Consider the following 20,769-nt stretch of genomic DNA (forward strand, 5'->3'; position numbering starts at 1 on the left):
GCAAGTCTTGAGCTTGAATCTCATTTTTGATACTTGAGTTCATAGATTTAGGACTCAAAAAGACATTAGGGATTATCTGGTCCAAACACCATCATTTAATAGAAGAGAAAACTAAGGTGAAATGCATTCCCCAAGGTTTGAACCTAAGACCTTTGGTTCCCTTAACCTTTCTAATATTTTCTATAAAGTGGGGATGATAAAGCCTGTGGTATTTATTATGTAGAGAAGGTGAGGCGCTCTGGATTCTTCTGGTTGTAAGTAACACTGGGCTGATTACATCAAGCCCTGGAATGTTGTAGAACTTCCTAAGGGAGATTAAAAGTCACTTAAGGGAATATAGTCTGCCTGTCTACATCAGGGAAACCAAGGAGAGGAGGAATGCCCAGGGCCAAGGCTAGGATGTGCTGGTCCCATCAGTACCTATGAATTTGTAGAGTCAGCTGGGCCAGGACTGATTCGGAAGAAAAGAAACAGCACATTGGTTTCAGTGACCCCAGAATTCTCCTGGAAACCTTTTCCTTTTAACAGCAGTGTTTTGGATGATGCTTATGACTCAGGGAATCCCGGGATCTCTGAGGAATCAAAATCATAATCAGTCAGTAAACTTTTATTTAAGTACCTACTATGTGCCAACCATTGTGCTAAACTCTGGGGATGCAAATATGGGAAAAAAAAGACCCTCTGCTCTCAAGGAGCTCCTTGTGCTGGGGGAGACAACACAGCCAGAAGATGGAAATTGTGGTGAGAAATCTGGAGGTGTGTTGCTGAGTGGGAAAGGAAGAGGGGGCTGGCCCCAGGCCCTCCTCAGATGGAGCTTGTGGAGCTCATCCTCCTGCCTTCCCAGCCATAGGGCAGTGGAGAGATGCAATCTGGGTCTCAATGCAGACCCGGAAGAAGGATGAGCCGTGTGCTTGAAGCAGGGTGAGCGGTGTCACTCGAAGGGATGCACTCTGTCACCACTGGGAGGGTTAGCCAGCAGCAGGACCAGGAAGGGCTTCGACATGTTGGTGGATCCCAGTGGAAGAGGTGGATGGGAAGGTGGGCACAGTGGAAGGAAACTAACTGACTGTAGAGTCAGAGGGCCTGCTTCAGGTCTTCCTCTGATGCTCAGCTCCAGGTGGCCTGGAGGAGTCACTTTCATCTCCCTGGGTCTTGGTTTCTTCATCTGTGAAGTGAAGTCATTGGCTTCTGAGATTCTAAAGTGTGTGTATGTGAGGTGACCCTTGCAGCAGCGAGGGGAGCACCCCACTCCCCTCCCCATCAGTGAGATCACGGATCCACTAAATCAGCCAGGCTGTGGGAGGACCAGATGAGATAACAATATGGGCAACATCCTTGGGAAGCTGTAACAACATTAAATAAATGCCAGTCGTCAACGTCATTTTAATATTGTTTTGGCTAGTTCTTAGGGGCTGGCTTTAGAAAATGAGGCTGGCAGGAAGATAGCGGTGTAGGACAGACCACAAATGCATTTTCCTCATCCACCTCTTTCCCCTCGCTTTGTTTCTCTCTTGTTCTCTTCTGCTCTCAGCCCAGCCCTGGTCCTGGCTCAGTGAGGAGTGGCAAGGCTGCTCTGGGGAGAGTTCCTCCCTGCTCCCCCTGTCCTTTGCAGGACTACTGTGCCACCCAAATTAGTTTGTTCTGTAGGCACCCCTGTGTTTTCTCATTTGTTTCAACTCCCGGTGTTGCTTTTGGAAACTACTATTTTCTTGTTCTTATCCACAGTTCACCCAGCAGACAATACAAGAATGGAATTAATCATTCCAGGGGAGCAGCATTTCTACATGAAAGCTGTGAATGCCGCCGAGAGACAGAGATGGCTAGTCGCTTTGGGCAGTGCAAAAGCCTGTTTGACTGACACTAGAGCAAAAAAGGAAAAAGGTATCAAAAGGGAAATATGGCTTTTATCTGTATCTCTCTGTGTATCTATGTATCTATCCACACCCCACACCCCAAAGCAAGAGAATTGAGTCTAGTGGCATGGTGGTGGTTAGATTCTGCTAAGTTAGTAAAGTTTTGAGTGTTGTCTTAAGGATGTGGTACAGTGAGGACCGTTTTCAGAAACTGGATTTCATACGGTTGAATTTCTATTTTGGCTGTGGTCAGTCATGAAAATTATCTGCCAAGGGGGCAGCTGGGTGGCTCAGTGATGGAGAGCCAGGCCCAGAGACGAGAGGTCCTAGGTTCAAATTTGACCTCAGACACTTTGTAGCTGTGTGACCCTGGGCAAGTCACTTAGCCCTTGTTGCCTAGCCCTTACCACTCTTCTGCTTGGAACCAATACACAATGTTGATTCTAAGATGGAGGGTCAGGGTTTAAAAAAATTGGAAAAAAAGCAAAAACTCGCCAAGGTGTGGTGTAGAGAGAAACTCCCCTCCCCAATGAAATTCCAGATTCTTGAAGTTTTTAAGTCCAGTTTTAAGTTGTTTCTTAAAAATCTGGCAAGGGATAAATTATTTATGACTGTTGGAAATGGGAAAGGACTAATTAATCGAACAGGAGGGATTTAGGTTAGATCAGATTGGCAGATCACACCAAACCTGTTCTGATCATCTCTGCTGAAGGCTGCAAGCTGCTCTTGGCGTCTTCTCCATTTTGGCCCTGCCTAATGATTCTGGAGCCAGCTCTATCCAGCTTGGCTGGAGCATGCCTGCTCTTTTGCCCCAAACATCTCCTTATACTCTGCTTCTGCTGTAGGGGGTCCTAGCGAATGAATAGTGGAGATTATAGGTAGGTGATGAGCTTACAGAATCCTGTCAAAGTGAAGAAGAAAACTATTGAGTATGAGGACTTGAGTGAGTTTCTGAGAGTGCCATTGTAAAATATCTAAAGGGATGTACCCATCAATTTTGTAGTTCATTCCCCTGCCTTTTGAAGGTACTTTGCCTAAATTGTATTCCAGAGACATAAGTGATACCTATTTTGTATTTAAAGATCACCAGGGAATAGTTCCCCTCTGTCATTTCCAGTATCTTGAAATCTTTTTACTATAGTATTCCTGCTTAGTGCCCCTTTTATAATACTGTATCTCCTAAAGAATATTATTAACAAGAATGTTAAACTTGCTCAGGCTAATGTGAATGCCTTTTTCTTTCAGAAATAAGTGAAACCAATGAATCTCTGAAAACCAAAATGTCTGAACTTCGCCTCTACTGTGACCTCTTAATGCAGCAAGTTCATACCATACAAGAATTTGTCCATCATGATGACAGTCATTCATCCCCCAGTGTAGAGGTATTAAGTGTAATGTTCTATGTAGATCTGATCAAATTTGGAGTCACATTGTGAATCACCTTGCGGGTGAGATAAGAAATTCTGGGTCAAATCTAAGCAGAGTAACATCCAAAGAGGACATCTAAAAAGCCACCTAATCCCATGGTTCTCATCCCCATTGAGTACTGGGAATCCTTTTTAATGTTTAAAAAAATCATGTTCCCCACATGATGGGCAGGGCATTCACACTGCATACTTTGTTGGAACTAAATAGAGAGCAAAATGACACGTCTTGGTATGTTGGTATCATACAATAACTGTAAACTCCCAAGTTGGAGCCATTGTTCTACACTGTACTTCCATAGCTGATGCAAAGCAGGATCCATGGGGCATAATATTTCTCAGGTAAAGTCCAGTCTGTCCACATAGACAATCTAATAATTTGGGTAAACAATATTTTTTCTATGTGGTTTCTGAGAATTTCTCTAAGAACTGTCTTTAGTTTCATGCCATTTTAAAAATATTTTTCCCTCCAGTATTGTTTGAAAAGGTTCGGAATTCAGATATGTAGGATCTGGTTATACTAGCACATACTAATTATGTGCTAATGATGTGACTAATACTAGAAGCCACAGTACTTTTCTCTAAGTAGAGAGATGTGGGGGGAATGTCTTTTGTATACCTCTATTTTTGTTCTAAGTGGGAGAGGAAAAAGTAAGGATTGAAAAAAGTTTAGTCTTTTTTTTCCAGCTCATTTTAGTTTTAAAAAAATTATTAAGCACCTACCAGGTTTAAGGCTAGAGAATCAAAGAAAATGTTTTGTTAAAATACCATTTGCTTATTTTGTTTTCATATTTGGCCTGCTGGACCTAAATGACTCCCCAAAGCCACTGCATGTAATGATCTCAGAACAAGATTGTCAATATTAAGACTCCTTCTCAAAATTGAATTGAGATTTTTTTTAATTGTGTACACCAGGAATTAGAAAATTGTTGTCATTTATGACCATTTTATTTAGAAGTTTAGACATTATTGCCTAATAAATTTTTAGATTACCACTGTCTAAAGTAGAAAGGGAAAAGCATGTTTTAAAATTTTATATGAATTTGGTTTCATTCATATATTATTTATTCAAGAAGAGACAGCTATTACTTACCTATCCACAGGTTGCTGCAATTTTCTGACACCCTGTGCTTGGAAGTAAAATGTTCCCTCAAAGCAGTTTTTTATATGTATTAATTGAAGGTAATGTTTTCCTCCTCGATTGTTAATGTTGCCCCTTTGAACAAGATTCATTTATGTGTGTCTCTGATTTCACTGATTTTGACATTTGTGTGTCTGTTGATTTTTTTTTTCAGAATATGAATGAAGCTTCATCTCTGCTTAGTGCCACATGTAATACATTCATCACCACACTTGAAGAATGTGTGAAGATAGCAAATGCCAAGTTTAAACCAGAGATGTTTCAATTGCCTCATCCAGATCCTTTAGTTTCTCCTGTGTCACCTTCACCTGTTCAAATGGTTGGGACTCTTTTCCCTCAGTGGAATTATTTCAGTTTTTAAGATACTTGGGGAGAAAACAAGCCACATTTCTTGGTATAGTCATTGTCATATGCATGAGCTCAATATTCTGCATAAGCACAACTGGGAAAAATGAAAGAAAATTTCTTGTCAAGTGATGTGAGCTTGCAATTTTGAAATTATCCAGAAACGCTGGAATAAGTATGTTGTTGACAGGGTCAGTTGGTTTGTTGTCATTTCAGGGTTGTTAAATTTGATGTCTTGTGAAAGTGAGGCCCCATAGATAAGATAAAGTGAAGATGACCTTTAATTTTGTACTAAAAAGTGCAGGATAGTTTTCACGAAGGGAAGAAGGTGGCATTCATGATATCCATCAGTACCATTTTGGAAATTACCTGAAAAAAAGATTTGGAAAGATTTCTTCCAAGGATTTCTACCAAAATCTATGATGTTTCAGACTGGTGTATTGCATGGTTGGCTAAATTGGAGATTTGTTCTCCAAAACAGTCTTTTGAATAGAATATATGGTGAACTATTCTTCATTTTATCAAGAAGTACTTATTAAGCATCTATTACTTGTCAGGTTTATGTACAGTATTCAATTGTACATAAAAATGCACTTTCCAAAATCAAATCTAAAAGTATATTTAAAGAAATCCCTTTATAGAGCTAAGATTGCTCCCCTAATTTTTATCAACCCAAAGAAAGTATTTGGAGATTTTATAGGGATAAAAATTGAATCTGGGACTTCACTGGGATAGGGAATTCCTAGATAAGAAAATACTTCCTATCAGAGGAGGTCATAGACAAGAACTGCACAGAGAAGTCAGACACAGTTGGATTGTAATAGAAATCATTAGAAAGAGTGCCCACTCCAATGAAATCACAGTTCTGTTGGAGTATTTCACTTTTAAGAGTCTTTTCCCAATATTCTCTTTGTTGAATTAGTTCAATAAAGTTAGATTGGATGATTACATTTATAGTATACTTTTTGGGGGCCTATTGTGCATCTTTTAACATATATCTCATTTTTACTTCCTTTTTTGATTTCTAGATGAAACGTTCCATCAGCCACCCTGGTTCTTACAGTTCAGAGAGGTAAAATTGTCTTTCTTTTCCCTTTCTTACTCATTCTTGCTACATTCTATCCCTCCTGGAAAACTTATAGTATCAGAAGATTTAGCATTGCCATGGACCTTAGAATTCATCAGATATAGCCTCCTCATTTTATAGATGAGGACACTGAGGTTGATGGAAATGAAGTTGTCCAGGGTTACACATTAACAAGTCTGAGGCAGAAGTTAAACCCAACTCAGCCTGACTCCCAAGTCTAGTGCCCTCACCCTTACACCATGCCTTTTTGGGCAGGGGGGGGAGCATTAATTGGATAATTTGTTACATAAAATGGCAGAGGACATGCCATGTATCAGCTGATCGCTTTGTATACTTGTCAAGTGCTTATAAGTATCTCAGGCATTGATAATTGGGAATCAGAGCTTCTAGTATCTAAAGTTGAAGTATAACTTATTATTTCTCTTAACTATATTAAGAGGTAAGAAGTAATGATCATGGGGGCAGCTGGTGGCTCAGTGGATTAAGAGTCAGGCCTAGAAATGGGAGGTCCAGGTTTCAAATCTGGCTTCAGACACTTCCTAGCTGTGGAATCCTGGGCAAATTAACTTAATCCTAATTGCCTAGCTCTTACTGCTCTTCTGCCTTGGAACTGCTACTTATTAACCATTCTTAGGCATAAATTAAGGGCTTAAAAAAAAGTAGTAGTAATGATCATGGTGAAACATTGTAAAATGAGAGAGAAATTTATGGATGTATACAAGTAAACCCTAGGCAAACTGGTGACATCAAATTTATTTTAGTAGTTTAGCCTTCTTGAATAACCTCTTAGAGTTCCAGGTTTTTAAGCTGGTTTGTGCATTAGAGAAATGTAGCATTAGTCAAGTTTCCTAAATTGGTTCCTAATAGTAATATTTATCTCTCAGAAATGTAAGTTGCCATTTATTATATCCTTATTACTTTTTTTTGGCTGAGATGATTTTTTTCTAGGCTAGCCATATATAATCAAAATTCTAAAACAAATATATTAATGCTTCATTTATTCAGCATTGTCAGAAAATGAGCAGCTCCACATAAGTACATTTTCTGGAAAACTGAAACCTTTCATTTTTATTATTTAAAGTAGATTTGTTTAATTGAATTTTTTTTTTATCATCTCAATTTCCCCCTAGATCCTTACTCTTGGCCTTCCCAGACAGCCAATGTGATAGCAAAGAGTTTTTGAAAAAAAAGGAAGAGAAAAAATATAGCTGCTTCAATTAACATAAAAAAATACTGTTATATACACTACTTCCTTTTAAGTGCCAACATATTCTTTTATCTTGAACTTCTCTGATGGGAATTTTAATTGAATAAACATTTTGATGAGAATATTTCTAAGTTTTATTTTCATTTTTCTTTGCCTTAATAGACAAAATTTATGGAACATAATCTTTTCTTTGATGACTTAGAGTCATCTGTATGAGTGTTATTAATTATAAATGAACATTCAAAGAGTAATTCTTTGAGGCCATTGAGCTATGCAGGTTGTTTGTGTTCCTATTCCCACATTATAGTGGAAAGAGCATTATCAGATTTGAAGTCAGAGGTCTTGAGTTTGGGCTTTGGCTCTCCCACTTCTGCCTTTATGACTTTGGATGACTCATTTCACCTTTCCTGGTCTAACTGTCCTCCTGTTTAAAGTCAGGGATGCTGAGGTCAAGAATTGGCTGAGAGATTAGTAAGGGACCTTTAAGCTCTAATCTTAGAAGCTCTGCTGTGCTTGTGTTCATCCTTATGTCTCTGCATTGACTATCACTAGCATCTTTCACAATCAGAATGTCAAAATCTCTTTAACATTTCCCACTCTTTTACTGTTGCATCTGCCTGCCTGTGTTTTGGTAATTAGACCACCAACCTTGTTCAAGAATTACACTTCTCATAGATTCTGAGCTGAAAGGCATTGGTCAAAGGTTTGTGGAGGACCACGTTGCCTCCTTCCAGAGAAAAATTCTTAGGCTTTGTTATAGCTATTTTCTATCCAGCTCAGCTCAGAAACTCAATTTGGTTATTAGTCTGTTAACATGAAGGAGATTTCTCTTCCACTTAAATAGAAGTGATTTAAGACTTTCAGTTGACTTGGGGATGTTTGAATTTGTTTAATTGCAAAGGGAATTAACTTACTTTATAGGAGTAGTCACACTGTAAAGGAACCAGGACCTTCACTTCATCGAATCTCCCAACGACGTAGAAGGACCTACTCAGATACAGACTACAATGATATTCCCCCTGAAGACCCAGATAGTAAGTTTGAAGGTAGCTGTAGCTGCCTTTGGATTTTATTAGCATTCTCACTATGGGTCTCCCCGATTGATGTTAGTACATGAGAATACTGATTGTTTCAGAACTCTGCTAAAATGTGTGTGTGTGCGCGTGTGTGTATTTATGTATACACAGACATATACACACATGCACACACATACACATATATTTCTGATTTAAAGTGAGGCATGCAGTTAAAAGAAACATGAGTTTTGTCACAAAACTTTTTTTGTAATTAAGAAATGTGTATCTTTTTCATGTGAAAAGTTTCTATCCCCATTTCATAGTGTTTTTTTTTTTTAAATTGGAAAAAGAGTGAATCATAAAAATAGCCCCTACAGGTAAGCAAATGACCATTTCAAGCCTAGAGGAAAAGTTTTCCATACTGGTAGTATGATCAAGGGATAGGGTCAGGGACTAGGCCTGTGATTTTGTTATAGGAAAATCCTTCTATCAATGCAGGTCAGCTTCTCTGAGTTTTATTATCTTAAAGACCATCTCTATTAATTGATTGATTGTTCACTGTCATCTTAGAAGATGATCTTAAATAGAGTGGCCTTGGGAGCTATAGTTGGCTCTATACTGTTTATCACTTTTATCAGTGATAACTTTTAAAGTTTTTATCTAGGAACTTTAAAATTTATATAGCACTTTACAAATATTGTCTCATTTGATCCTTACAGTGGCCCTGAGAACTAGTGCCATTATTATCTCCATTTTACATATGAAGAAAACGAGTTACTTGTCTAGTTAAGTAACTAGTAAATATTTAGGTACAGGCTTAAATTCAGGCCTTGCTGATTCTGGATCCAGAACCCTGTCCATTGTATTATCCAGGTTCCATCAGTCAATATGTGTCAGAGGCAGAAAGCTAAGGTGGTTGGAATAGCATTGGAATTACATCAGAGACTAGGGATGGGATAGTCCTATTGTGTTCTTCCTAATGAGAGCACAATGGGAATATTATGCTTGTTCCTGGAAGCTACATTTTAGGAGGACTTTGATAAGCTGGATAGTGTCCAGGCATGGGTAGCCATAATGGCTAATAGCCCTGGTGTCATGCCAAATGGCGCCCAATAGAAGGAACTCGGTGTGTTTATCCTGGGATGGATAGGACTTCTTGGAAGCATGATAATAACTATCCTCAGTTATTTGAAGCACCATCATGTGGATGAGTGGCTAAAAGTGATCTATTTGGCTCCAGAAAACTGAGAAGTATAGAGGTCATTAGATATAAGAAGACAATTTTTAGGTTTCATGTAAAACTTCTTTAACAATTAGAGCTGCCCCAAGGTAGAATGGTTTGCTTTGTTAAGTAATAGATTTCTTTCACCAGTTGTCTTTAAGGTTGTATGACTATATTTTTGATAAATGGTGGACACATTTCTTATTTAGCTATGGGTTGGACTAAATTGGGGGGTGGGGTGTTGCAGAGAGGGTTGGAGGGTAGGAGGGTTCCAGCTCTAAGATTCCAAATTAGAAGAAAGATGTGGAGGAAGAAGGTTCAAGAGGACAAGTGAGAAGTGGTCTGAAATGTGCTATGAACTGGGAGCACTGAAGGATGGGCGCAGTATTTATGTGGTCTCTTTAAGAGAGAAGGAAGTAGAAGAGGATGGTAGGGGAGAGACCTCACTCAGGTGAGGTCTTTCCATACTAGCACCAGGTTATCCCCAAGAGATAATTAGTTTTCTGAGGTCACACACTTTTTTTTTTAAATCTTTTACTGTGCTTCCTCGGGCTCTCAGCTCCAAAATGAAATTATGTCTTTGCCATTGATGTGTATAGTAGGTGCATGGTTGCCTCTGCTCCTGCTAATGTAGGCATATCTTAAGAGTTCTTCTAGTCACATCAGCTTGTGATTGGGCTTTAAGAGCTTTATCTTACAGTTTGCCTTTTAAGTCTTTTAAGTTTTATCAATCCCAGATGACCTTGCTCTTGATGTTAGTCATTTAACATTGTGGTACTAAAAGTTTATAAACCAATTAAAGTACAAAATATCCTTGGTCCATGCAGCCTATAGACATTACTCTTTGTTCTATTGCTATCCAGCTGAGTATTTTCTATACTAATTTAGTCCTTCTGGGACCATTTGGGACCAATATTATTATATTGGTTCCCAAATGGCCTGTAACATTTCAAGATTGTTGGCTCATGATGTTCTGCCCTCCATTGTTGAAGATTATTTTCTTTGGCAGAGAACATGGAAACAAAGTTAAAATTAAGTAGTTTTCATTTCCCATTGTCATCTGTTAAAATTATACCATTTTCCTCAAATAAAAAGTTTGTCACTCTCCTTCATTTGATTCAAATATAACTCTTAAAGGCTTTTTCATTGTACTTAATGGAAGCCTCAGTTCCTTCCCTACTTTAAACTTTCTGTCTCTACTTCTTGGGCCACCTTTTTAATGTTTCCTCCCTTTCATTTTTTTGTACATACTTAAAAATATGAGCTCACCAAGGAACTACCTCTGAAGCTTTGTTTTCCTTCCACAATGGCATAATTTCTGATGTATAGTCAACATTTCATTTCTCCTGTAGCCCAGTAAAATGAGCCACATACTATTTTAGATTCTTTAGTGATAGGATCATTCTTGCCTTAATTCTAAAGTTTTCTATATCCATTTTCCTGAAACTCTGGCTATGTCAGACTCTACAAAGGCCTGGCTTCTTGAGACTTCTGGGTAGCTGAAGAGTAGATGAAGCATTTAGTCACAGCCACCTTTAGCTACTTTAGCTAACAATTGATGAAAGACTCAGTACTCAGTGGGTGGTATGAGATTTAAAATAGTGAAGCCCATAAACTGTAGTGAGTTAAAATGGTAGAAGATATAAATTGTGATAGATATAAGAGAGGGTGAGTAAATTTGACCGCAGAAAACATGTTTCACTACAGTGTCTTGGTTTTTAAATCAAATATAAGGTGGTCGCCAGGGAAATATTCCCAGTTATTCAAATACCCAAGTCAACTGGGTTTATAGAGATTTTAATTAATACAAATGTGGAATTAAAGAAAAGAGAGAAAGAGAGGAAAAAGGAAATAAGTATGAAGGGCCTTAAGCCAACATGGCCTAGACCTGAGTCTTAAGAGAGAGATCAGTCAGTCAGTCTTTAACACTCACCACAAGGTCTGCCTAAGCAAGGATTCTAGTGACAACACCATCATCTCAGCTGCTTTCACCAGCTCCCTCCTCCATCTGAATGTTTCAGAATCAGTCCTTCCTCAATATGAATGTTTCAGAATGACCTCTCTCAATCTGAATGTTTCAGAATGACCTCCAGCTCTTCTCTGAGCTGTTATTTTTAAGGGCAAAATCTCCTATGTCACCTCCCCTAAGTTCTTCCATCTACCAATCACTGTAGATGTTTTCCAAAAGACAGCCCATTTTGAATTCACAGCTGAGTAGATTAATCCCTTTAGTAAGTCAGAAAAAAAATGCTGCTGTGTTGACTAATTTCATTAAGAGAAAACCTCTGAGTAAGTTTTCACCTTTTAGGTCTAAGTAGTTTACAAGTTGCCCCACCTTTATAGGCACTTAGCATCCCATTGTATCAATTCCAAAAACAGGCATGGCTCAAAGAACTCCTTTCCTTTATAAGTATGGGTTTCAAGTACTTTCATTGTTTAGCAAGGAGTTTTCTCCCCTAAAGCAGTCCCAAGTAGGGATGGGGTAGAGATCCTCCCATAGCAAGGAGTTTTCACATTCAAGTAGAGTTCTCACTATCTGGTAGGGAATTATTTCAAGTAGGGAATTGGAGGATTCCTCAATGTGGAGTAAAATTTTTAACATTCATAAGTCTGAAATTTTAAGGTTTACAGTGGTGGTCAGAGTGGATAGCATAGCATACCAGTGGACTTTCCTTAGTTACCAGAGCTTCTGAGTACATGGTAGGTGGCCATTGTCATAAGGCTTACCTACTCCAAAGGATTTTCTCCTTTGTGGGGTATAACTGCTTTTGTACTGGGCTCTGTTGGGTCCACTTCCAGTATTGGGAGCTTTAGTGGAAGACTCTGTAATAGGATCATAATTGAAAACTAGAAGGGAACTTGGAGCCTATTTAGTCCAACACCCCCATTCTACAGATGAGGAAACTGTGGCTCAGGGAAACTGTGACTTACCCTCAAGGACATGCAAGTAGGTTTTGAATTTAGGTCCACTCATTCCAGAGGAGTATGCTCTCCGTTATACCATACTGCTTTCCTATAAATGGTATACAGGAATTTTAACAGGTAGATAAAAAATTGATGATCTAAGTTCTCTTCAAGCTGTTAGTTCTAAAATCATATGAAGTCTAGTTTTAAATTTACCAGTTAACTACATGACCCATTTAATCTTTTTTTTTTTTGGATGTGATATTCATCTGGAAAATGGAGTTGGATTAGATATATGAAGTTCTTTCCAGTTCTAAAATTTTATGATTTTATATATTTAAAATTATTAGTCTGAATAACCAGTAGTAACCAAGAAAGCTACTGGGTCAAAGACTCCATATTTTCTTTTCAAACTGAAATGTTAATAAAAGTATTGTTAGAGACTGGCAAGTCTTTAAAAGGAAAGTGACTTCATACATTTGTCTAAACTAAATGTTTTTTCAGTGGTTTGGAAGGAACCATATTGGAAATAGTCTAATATTGGGCTGTCTTGGAAGGGAAGGTTTAATGTATTAATCTCTTTCTTATTAGGACCTGTTCACTGTTCAAGAAATATTCTCAATGGAGATTTGGCATCAGCAACCATTCCCGAAGAAAACAGAACCATGTCCAAAAAAAGATCTGAATTGGAAGATGTTCTTCCATCCTTCTCTTCCTGAGGAAACTGAAGTGTCCAACTTTCTCTAAGTATTGCTATGCAAAAGCTGCTGTAATTATATTGTTGTTATAGGGAGTAGTTTTTTTCCCTTTACTTAGAAGGATTTCTCTGCACTTTATAGAATAATGTTTTAAAAAACCCAACAACTACAAAAAACCTTTGAAGTGTATTTTATCTTTATATAGTTTATTTGCAAGAGTATTTTCCTAATAACTTCACAATATGAATGTGCATCTCTTTCTTTGAACAAATGATGGTTTAACATTTAGGCATTTATGAGGATAAATGTAGATATTTTTTTAAAAAGTGTGAAGGACTGACCTTGTCAGTTTGTATTGTCGCTTATAAACATGGAGCCTTTTGCACAGGTTTCATTCTGACAGAGGTGTGAAATATATGATTGTGCCATGGACCAACTGGTCACTTATCCCTTAAAAATGTGTTACCACACCTGGTGGACAGTGATCACATTGTCTTCCTTGAAGAAGAAAAACAACCGAACAACTATTGATATCTTAATATATCTTTAGCCCATGTGACGTGACATATCAAGTATTTTTTTATAAAACGAGACTGTGTCGTCCTTCAGATGTGGGGAAGGCACTACTGAACTGTTGATACCAAACTGTTGATATATGAAGTATTTAATTTTCATTTATTTATTACTTTCTGCTTCATCAAAAAGAGGAGGACATTCTGATTTGTGACCAACCAAATTTAAGATGTGCATATATTGTCACTTGCATTGTACCATAAAAAGAGGTTAGTTAATGTTGCAATGAATTTGCTCATTTTAAAACAAAGAAATAAAATTCTTTTTTTGTGGAATAAGAGTTTTAGTGCTTGTTTCTAAAATAGTTTATTGAGCTGCTATTGTAAGGTGTTCAGCTCTAGAGACTATTTATTTAGAGAGGATTTTTGTGAAGTTTTTGTAGAAAAAGAACTTCTTCAGTGTTACTACTTTGGAATGGCATTATTGAATTAGTAAACAAATAGTTTTTTGCAGTGCCTGCTCATATCTACTATTAATGTTGTCAGTGTTTGCCTTGTTATCTGTTTTTTTCAATGAACTTTGGGGAGACGATATTAACTAAGGTCTTTGAACATGCAACACTTTTTTAAACCAAGAAAAATGATTGGGTATTTTAAAGTTTCTCAGTTCTTTTCTTTGGGGACATGTAAGTGATTCATGTTCTTGATTACTCTTTAAAGATATGAGAATTGGTTAACATGTTTTCCTTTAAATTTTGTTATCACATATTGGGGGCTTTCTAAGTCGGTTTATGTCAGTGGCTCTTAAATATATTTGGAGATCATTTTCATTTCTTTTGTGTGGTTCAAAATGGACCTGAGTAATCTCTGTATAGTAATATCCTAATCTTGGTACTATTTAAAATGCTGCCTTCTGCTTCAGTATGGGAAGTTTGAACATTTTTCTGTACACATGCAGCCTCAAGGAGCATGCTTTAGTTTTGAAACCACAGATAGACTTCTTGGTCTAGACACTTTGTGCTCTTCTTATGGCCTCTCTCCTGTTAGAACAGCATTTTTTGTTTGATTATTTTGGCCCATATCTTAGAATTGATACTAAGTATTGGTCCCAAGGCAGAAGAGTAATAAGGGCTAGACAATGGAGGTTAAGAGACTTGTCCAGGGTCACATAACTAGAAAGAGTCTGAGGTCATATCTGAACCCAGGGCCTCCTGTCACTAGACCTGACTCTATCCACTGAGCCACCTAATACAGCTTTTAGTCTAGACAAAATATTTTACATATGGTAATAATAGATATTGTTTCCCTAAACTTATATTGGTGAACCCTATGGCACACATGCCGGAGGGGGCTGTACCCCTACCCCTATCCACTACACCTGAGGACATTTCTCAAATGCCTCACCCCTCTGCCCAGCAACCCAGTGGGAGAACTTCCTCCCTCCCTTGTCTGGGCTAGGTGCAGGGGCTCACATACAGCATGAGGACGTAGTTTGGGGCCCTCCATCTTTGGAAGGTTCACCATCACTGCCCTAAACAGTATGAGAAGGATTATTAATCATTCATTTTCTGAATGTCACTTGTTGCCTCAAATGTGGAAAACAAATCCTCTATTAAAATAGTATTAGTTTTGTAATCAATTTTTAAAATACTTGCATGGTAATAAATAAAATCATAAAGACTGGGGTGATAGAGTGGCTTTTCATGAGAAGTTTATAAAATGATGTGTTTGTAGTGAAAACATTTGACAATCTCTTGAAATTTTTTCTTATTTCTGCCCCTCCCGCCTCCTTCCAATCATCCCCAAAGTCTTAGTGCAGTTTTATCATTTCTGTTTTACAATAGGTGAATTCCTAAAAGTCTTGACTGAGTCAGCTTTTATAAATTGTCACACATTTCTTTCAGATAGTTCTTGTAAAAATGTCTGCTATATTCCTAGGTGTGCTTTTTGTGATGATCTGGGAGCTATTTTTTCTTTCATCTCTGAAATTAGAAGTCTTGGGGGCATGTAAGGAGTAGGCCTGTGGTCTCCACGTGGAATCTCATCTGCTGCTCTCAGCGAGCCCGAGGGGCCCTTTCCTTTGGGTTAGAGAGACATTGTTCTGTCCCCACTCCCCACTTTTGAAAGGCAAAAAAACAATGGTTTATATACCACCCTTTTCCATTTTAAGTTCACAGTTACTTTTGTTTCCTGTAGACTCAATAGTGAGGCTTCTCTGGAAACTTGTCAGGTTCCCAGTACTTTATAACTACCACATGTGGTTCCTCACCTTGAGACCTTAGACTTAGAACTTTGATGGACCTTTGACTCTATCTAGTCTGACTCCCTCATTTTATATGTGAGGAAACCATGCCCAGAGAGGCTGAAGAGTGACTGACCCCAGGCCCTGAAGCAGGTGGCAGGACCACAGTTAAAGTTCTCATTCTCTACTTCCAAATCCACACTGCTTCCCAGGAGGATGATCAGAGGAGAGCATGGAAAAGGCACGGTAGCCTTTCCTTTTCCTAGGAAAGATGCATTTTGAAGTCTTTGAAGGAATTAACTCAGTAGCTCCTTCATCTATTGGTAAAGGGACTGCTTCTTCAAATCTTTTTGCAAATGCATTAATTTGTTCATTTTTCCATGCTGTATTATCTTAAAATAGGGCTTGTCCAAAAGCAAAAAAAAAAAAGGCCTAGTGACTCACAAAATTGAATTTCCAAAGCAAAGAATTCCAAATTATTCTTCAGCAGATGCCACAGATCCTTTGAATTATCTATAGTACTAGTTATTCATCTTGAATATTACTCTTAGCACTTTGAAGGTTAGTATTTGTTTCCAAACGGCACTAAAAAATACAGCCGTGTGATAGGCTAATCATGTGTTGTCGCATTGTGTTATTTATTTCCATATACAAAAACTCCATTCACTTGGACCTCGACAATTCAACTTCCCTTGTCATGTAGAGATCCCTTGTTTCACCTTTGTTCTTTGTTTTATCATAGCTCATAGCCTCAGCATTGTCTTGAATTCCCCTCTCCCACTGCCAATCGGTTAACCAATTTTGCCATTGATGGCATCACAATCTCTCTCCCATCCGTGACTCTTGGAGCCGCCACCTTCGTCAAAACCCTCCACATCTCTCTTAGATAACCGCCAGTCTCTTTGCGGGTCTCCCGGCCCAAGTCTCGCCATTTCAGTTACCCAAGTCATCTTTCACTAGCCAGCACAGATCCGACCGTGCCATTCTTCTCTTCTGACTAAAGAGGGACCTGTTGCCTCTGGGAAAAGACATGAACTCCTCTGGTTAGCCTTTAAAGTCCAGTACAACGTCCTCTTGCTCTCGTCTTCCCCGCCTCAGCCCTTCTCTCTGTTCTTCACACATAACCTTCCATCTGCCCTCCCAGTGCCTTCACTCTGCCTGAAATGCTTTTTATCTTCCTCCACCTCATCGAGTCTCTCCTTTAAGATGCAGCTCTGGCACCATCTCCTGCATGAAGCCCTCCCTGATGCCCTCCTGTTAGTGTCTTCCCTCCCCAAGTAGCTTGTATCGAGCTGTTTTTGGTAGGTACTTAATCCTTATTTATTGATAGACTGAGAGGACCACAGATTTAAAGCAGGAGGTCATCCAGTCCAGCCCTCTCGCTCCAAGGCAAGAAACGGAGGCCCAGAGAGGCTGTGACTTGCCCTGAGTCACAGAGCTGGGATATTACCTCATATCCTCCAGCTCTCAATCCAAGACTCTCGACACTGTCTGTTGGTGAATCCTTGTTGGGTGCTTTTCACCTTGCTATTTTGCTTGCATGAAGACAGCCAGGTGAGACTTTGCTGAAACTCTAATGGGGTGAATGATGGGATCTTGATCTGTTTTCACAAGCCTTGGCCAGGGAGGTTCCAGTTGAATAGGGTTTCCTCACTTTGTTCTTCTTTCTTCCCCTCTACTTTCCTTTGGGGGTCCCTCTTTGAATTTTCTCTAATTAGTGTCTATTTTGATTGAGAAAAAAACCCCTTATTTGCTCCTTAACTTACATTAAAATGTAATAATACTTTGTTAAAAAAAACAACTTTAAAATTGCTTTGGTAATTTGTAATTCAGACTTAGCTGAAAGTTGGGCTTCTCATATTTCCATCCACCAGTTGTTTGGAATTAGTGAGGTGTGACTCTACTCACTACCCTGATTCCGTCCAGGAACACCTTTAGACCTGCATGAAGACAGAAGACCTTACATGAGGCAGTAGGAGTGTTTGGGAAAATTTAAGGTAATAATCTTAGAGGTGAGTCAAATTTCACCTGAAATTTTGTTCATGATACCTAATTTGATGCATTTTGAAATCAGTATTAAGTACTGTGTCTTTTGCTTTTAAATCTGTCTTTGTTCCTAAGGGGGGAAAATTGGTGTTATCATAAATCTTCACACTACCATTGGGATTGTTTGTTTTGGAATGCTGAATTTCAGCTAGTCTACCTGCCCTCCAGCTAGTCTATTTAGGAGTAAATTTTGATTAATTCAATACAGTGTTGCTAGAAGGGACAAGTGGAATCTTGGCCAATATATTTATTAGCCTTAAGTGAATTGGCTGCCTTTCAACATGTGTTATGAATTATCATAAAGGAATATAAGCTTATGCTTTGCAGTAGGTTTAGTAGCAAGATGTTCTAGTGATTTAATTTTGAGCTTCTTAAAAATTTCAATGCAGATTAAACCTCTATACTCTTGCACACACTGTATTATCCTTTGAAACTCCCAACTTAAAATTTTAAACTTAAAATCGTACATTTTCCCAAAGACTTTGGATATTTTTTATTGTTTCGCTCTAAATCATTTTGGTTTACATGTTAAAGGTGCTTTTTTTAAAAATTAACATTATTTACCCCCAAGCATAATTATAATCTAGGAATTCTAAATTCATTTTTTCCCAAAATATGATAAATTTCCAGTTATGGATTAGTGAATGGAACCATAGGATAAAATTCTAGTGCTTTAGGATTAAAGGAGGATGTAGGGTTTACAGGTTGGTAATAGTGGCCCCATAAAATAGGCAGACTATAGAGAGAGAGGTTTCCACTTGTAAAAGCATATGGCTTCTTTTCCAGTTGAGTGACATTTTGTCTATGTGATGGGATGGCTCCAAACACATCCTATCTTAAACTTTAGAGAATCCCTTAGAAAAGGAATGAGCCAGTTGCTCAGTTTTGAATAGTCATATATCTAATATCTAGGGATCTTTAACACAAATGTTGTTTGTACATATGGAGGATGTGTGTTTCTTTAGATCTATCAGGTTCAGAGCATTGTGACTCTATTGTCCATTGTAGCCTTGGAGTGGGACACGTGCCATTTTTATTTCCTCTGACTCCTTATACTGGAGCAGAAGTAAGCTCCTGTTATTCCAAGTGAAGTCCCCTGCCTAATCCTCATTCTCCTCCATCTCTGGAGCCTTTGACACTATTGCTCACCTCTTCCTTGGTGCCCTCTTCTCTAGGTTTTTGGGACATCATTCTCTTCCTGGCTCTCTTCCTACCCACCTGCCTGCTTCTTCTCTGCCTCCTTTGCTGCCTCCACCAGGTCGCATCCTCTAACTGTGGGGATGCTTTTCTCCCTCTGCTGTTTCCCTTGGCAATCTTATCAGTTCTCATGGATTTAATTACTGTCTCTATGCGGATAATCTGCCCAATCCCTCTGCAGTCTCCCCATCTCCTCCAACTTCCTTTCACACATTTCAAACTAGAGATTCAGTAGACATCTTCGACTCAATATGTCCAAAACAGAATCCATTCTCTTTCCTCCCCAAATCCTCCCTACTCCATAGCTTCTCTTTTACTCCCTCCCAGACTCAGGCTCACCCCTTGGGAGTCATCTTGGAATCCTCCCTCCACCTAACCAAGACCTGTTGGTTTGGCCCCATCTCTCTCCTGTGACGCCATCCCTGTCCCAGTTTAGACCCTGGCCTGGATGTGCTGCAGGCTCCTCCCCAGGGAGCCTCAGTGACCTCCCGTCCTCAGGATCGAGGACAGAATGCCACCTGGCATTCTTTCACAACCGAACTCCCTCCCATTTTTCCATTCTTCTTATGCCTCCCTCCCTGCCTTGGTTCCTCAAACCAGTGAAGGGCTTCCTGGCTGTCCCATGAACAAGACTGCCATCTCTGGCTGACAGTTGGTGTTTCATAAGTGTTTACTAATTGATTGTAATTGATTACTAATTGCTCAAAATACCCACCCTAGTTGAGTCTCTTGGGGTGGAATTTGCTTGTTATCTATCAAAGCATGGTTTTCTTTAAAAAAAAAAAAGCCAAAAACAAACTTTGTGAGCCTTTTTGATTAATGAAAATTAATCTGAAGTTTTAAAATATTACCATGGATATCCCAAAATAGGGATTGCTATTTATTTTTTTATGAATAATTTAATGTAAATGCTAGGAGAGTGTGTGTGTGTGTGTGTGTGTGTGTGTGTGTGTGTGTGTGTGTGTGTGTGTGTGTCTGGACCAGGGCTATCTAACATGATTAATGATAGCATTTATCTACCTTCAAAAATCAGAATTGATGACTGGGGAGATGAGGTGAGGTTAATTGCTGAAGATAAAACTAATGAACTAAAGAGCAGTTCTTTTAATGCATTAAGTAATTCCTTTGGTTTTAATGAGGGAGGGTTTTCTATGGTAATATATTCCAGCTACTTCCATGAGCTGCAAAATATATGACCTTCTAATGAATTCACACCCTCCCCGAATTTTATTAGTTCTCTCAAGGTGGAAAGAAAGTGTCATTGATCTCTCTTCCCACTTTGCTTTTGCAGGCAGCTGGGGCCAAGAAGAGGGGAGAGAGTGTTTAAACATCTGTATATTCAAATCAAGATGAAGTTGCGATAACTTAGATTTGGTAACCTGGAAAGAATGAGAACAAAATGAGGACTATGTAGTGTGACTTGGAGATCCATATCCTTGGAAGAGTCAATAAATCCTTTATTTGTTCCCACACCTTTGTTGAATTGACGATTGTATTGCCATTTTGAAGGAGATTAAGTGCTTGCATGATTCTGGGCAAGTCCCTTCTCCTGTCTGGACATTCATGTCCTAATTAAAATGCAGATGTTGGACTCACTGATTTCCAGCGTCCCTTCTGGCTCTGTAGTTGCCATCCTACGTTCTGAGGCAGGAATATAGAGGTAAAAAGGGTAGTTAATAGAGTCCGTCTAAAGCCTTGTGAATTCATACATTCACATCCTTTCTCCCAATACAGTGGGACCATTTTAGAATTTCCCACCTTTGCTTCTCTGGGCATCTGAAAAAAGTCTGGACTGTGTACACTGGCACAGACCTTCCTCTCCTTTCTGTGCTGCTGTCAGCTGGCAGGATGATGTCCTGTGCTAGTGAGAGGAAC

At 38.8% G+C, this 20,769-nt stretch overlaps 1 protein-coding gene across 3 annotated transcripts in view; it reads left to right on the forward strand.

Moving 5' to 3' along the window:
- PLEKHA3 (pleckstrin homology domain containing A3) overlaps positions 1 to 13,748 on the forward strand; it is a 33,775-nt gene extending 20,027 nt beyond the window's left edge. For all 3 annotated transcript variants that reach the window (XM_007494442.2, XM_007494443.3, XM_001368857.5), the window contains 6 exons: positions 1,726 to 1,881; positions 3,099 to 3,235; positions 4,573 to 4,737; positions 5,792 to 5,835; positions 7,979 to 8,091; positions 12,791 to 13,748. In XM_007494442.2, coding sequence (XP_007494504.1) covers positions 1,726 to 1,881; positions 3,099 to 3,235; positions 4,573 to 4,737; positions 5,792 to 5,835; positions 7,979 to 8,091; positions 12,791 to 12,918 — 743 coding nt within the window. In that variant the 3' untranslated portion in view covers positions 12,919 to 13,748. The remainder of the gene's footprint in view (positions 1 to 1,725; positions 1,882 to 3,098; positions 3,236 to 4,572; positions 4,738 to 5,791; positions 5,836 to 7,978; positions 8,092 to 12,790) is intronic.
- The last annotated feature ends 7,021 nt before the right edge of the window (positions 13,749 to 20,769 follow it).

The sequence above is a fragment of the Monodelphis domestica genome, chromosome 4, assembly GCF_027887165.1.
Source record: "Monodelphis domestica isolate mMonDom1 chromosome 4, mMonDom1.pri, whole genome shotgun sequence".
Taxonomy (NCBI): domain Eukaryota; kingdom Metazoa; phylum Chordata; class Mammalia; order Didelphimorphia; family Didelphidae; genus Monodelphis; species Monodelphis domestica.